This window comes from Myotis brandtii, unplaced genomic scaffold (assembly GCF_000412655.1).
Source record: "Myotis brandtii unplaced genomic scaffold, ASM41265v1 scaffold199, whole genome shotgun sequence".
NCBI lineage: Eukaryota > Metazoa > Chordata > Mammalia > Chiroptera > Vespertilionidae > Myotis > Myotis brandtii.
Genome location: NW_005357414.1, coordinates 3100206 through 3102746, shown reverse-complemented (window position 1 = coordinate 3102746; position 2541 = coordinate 3100206). Strand labels below are relative to the sequence as shown.

Here is a 2541-nt window from a genome sequence, read left to right as displayed (position 1 = left end):
TATTTTCTTTTTAAAAAGAGGGACCTCCTGGGATTCCAGGTATGAAGGTAAGCATCTCATGCTGGGACGGAAAATATTTTGAATAAAATATTTGGAAAGCCTGTAACTTCAATCAGATAACGTCACTGACTTCTGTCTTAAAAATGGATGCTTCTAGAGCTTGTTGCACACTTACAAGCTCTCCTGAAGCAGTCTCCTTTGGATTTAAGTACCTCCCTTGTATGATGCACTTGTAAATATGTATATCAGAGTCAAATTTCTTTTCTGAGACCTTTAGTCCTCATTACATTTTTATACAATTGACCACCTGCTCTCTCAAGAAACTCTTTTCCCCTGTATTCTGTGACACTATCCTTCCCTGATTCTTAATCTGCATCTCAGTACATTCAGCAGTGTTGTATGCAAGCTCATACTATCCTACCCAGCAGGTATTAGGGCACAGTCTGACTCTCTCTTCTCTTCTATGCCTAGCAATATTATTAATGCTCATTGTATTGTTACTATTTAGTTACTGAATACCTACATTTATATCACTAAAACAGACTTTTCTTATGACCTAGATGCCTCCCTGACATCTCTACTCAAATATTTCTCAGACATTCAAATTAACATGTTCAAAGTTAACACAGACCCCAAAATAAACCTGTTCTTTTCTCTGGCTTCTCCATTTCTAAAATTTGCATCACTATATATTATGTACACTATTACATAAGCCCCAAAACTTCCTGTTTTTATTTCTCCACATACCTCTACCCCCTCAATCCATTATATCACTAAATACTGTGAGTTTTGCCTATAAAATATATCTTAAATTTATCCGCTTTTCTCCATCCCCACTGCCACTAAACTAACTATAATGTCTCATATAGACAGTTGTAATAGCCCCTTACCTAATCTCTCTCTCTCTCTCTCTCTCTCTCTCTCTCTCTCTCTTTGTTGTTTTTTGCTATGCGCCCCCGAACTTCAAAACAGATTTAATCTCTACAAAACAGCCAAGAATGATCTTTTGAAAATGTAAATAAATAGTTTTATCTTTCTGCTTATAAACCTTCAAGAGCTTCCCACTGCATCTAATCAAGTGCATCTAACATTCTTTTCCTGTAAGACCGGCATGTTCCGGTCCCTGCCTATATTTTCAGCTTTATCTTTAAGCCACTTTTCCCTTAGGTCACTGATCACACCACACTCTTCATTAAGTTATTTGAATGTCCCAAACTCTTCCCTTTCAGGGTTCTTTCACTATCTGACACTCATCCCCGATCTTCACCTGGATGATGCCTTATTATCCTTTAGCTCCCAGCCTAAATGTTACCTTCAGAGATTCTCCTTCTGTGACTGCTCACACTAAATTAATTTCCTTAACTATTTTTAATTGAAATATATTAATGTTCCACATAGAACATTGCATAAACTTAAGGTGTACATGTTAATTAGATACATTTATATATAATAACTATCATTATAACAATAACTAGAGGCCAGGTGCGGATTCGTGCACAGGTGGGGTCCCTCGGCCTGGCCTGTGGGGATAGGGCTGAAACCAGCTCTCTAACATCCCCTGAGGGGTCCTGGATTGAGAGAGGGCACAGGCCAGGCTGAGGGACCCCACCAGTGCACAATCAGGGCCAAAGAGGGACCGCAGGAGAGCTCCAGGGCGTGTCCGGCCTATCTTGCCCAGTCCCGATTGGCTGGAACACAGCAGCAAGCTAACCTACCAGCCAGAGCATCTACCCCCTGATGGTCAGTGCGCATCATAGTGACTGGTCAAATGGTCAAACAGTCGGACACTTAGCATATTAGGCTTTTATTATATAGGATTATTGTGTGTGTATATAGTCTATAAATATGCCTATATCTATGTCTATCCATCCATCCATCATCTATTTATCATCTATCCATCTACCTACCTACCTATCTATCTGAGAGAGAGAGAGAGAGAGAGAGAGAGAGAGAGAGAGAGAGAACAAAAAGATCTAGAGTCCTTGACATGAATGTCTGGTGTAGAATTCTAATGAAGGCACTTGGTCTCATCTAGGTGACAGTTATGTAAGAAAGAAAAATCAAGTACATTTCACTTCTTATAACAAGCACCTAAAAATTACTGTGTTTATATAAAAATGGGTTTTTCTGTGTTGTCAAGTGTAAAGCATAATAACTAATACTGAGAAATCTCTCCTATCACAAGAATATTCATCAAATGACCTAGGCTTTTATTATATAGGACTAGAGGCCCGGTGCACAAAAATTTGTGCACTCGGGGGGGTCCCTCAGCCCGGCCTGTGCTCTCTCGAAGTCTGGAATGTCTCGGGGGATGACCACCTGCTGGCTTAGGCCCGCTCCCCGGGGGACTGGGCCTAAGCTGGCAGTGAGACATCCCTCTGGAAGCCCTGGAGCCCTCAGGTGATGTCCACTTGCCAGCGGGGAGCAGGCCTAAGCTGCAGTCGGACATCCTTAGCGCTGCTGAGGAGGCGGGAGAGGCTCCCACCACCACCGCTGTACTGGCAGCCGTCAGCCTGGCTTGTGGCTGAGCAGAGCTCCCCC

At 42.1% G+C, this 2541-nt stretch overlaps 1 protein-coding gene across 2 annotated transcripts in view; it reads left to right on the top strand.

The window, feature by feature from the left end:
• The window catches only part of COL4A5 (collagen, type IV, alpha 5), a 329573-nt gene that overhangs the window by 186827 nt on the left and 140205 nt on the right, over window positions 1-2541 (top strand). For both annotated transcript variants that reach the window (XM_005865212.2, XM_005865213.2), the window contains exon 8: window positions 21-47. In XM_005865212.2, the coding sequence (XP_005865274.1) occupies window positions 21-47 (27 nt within the window). The remainder of the gene's footprint in view (window positions 1-20; window positions 48-2541) is intronic.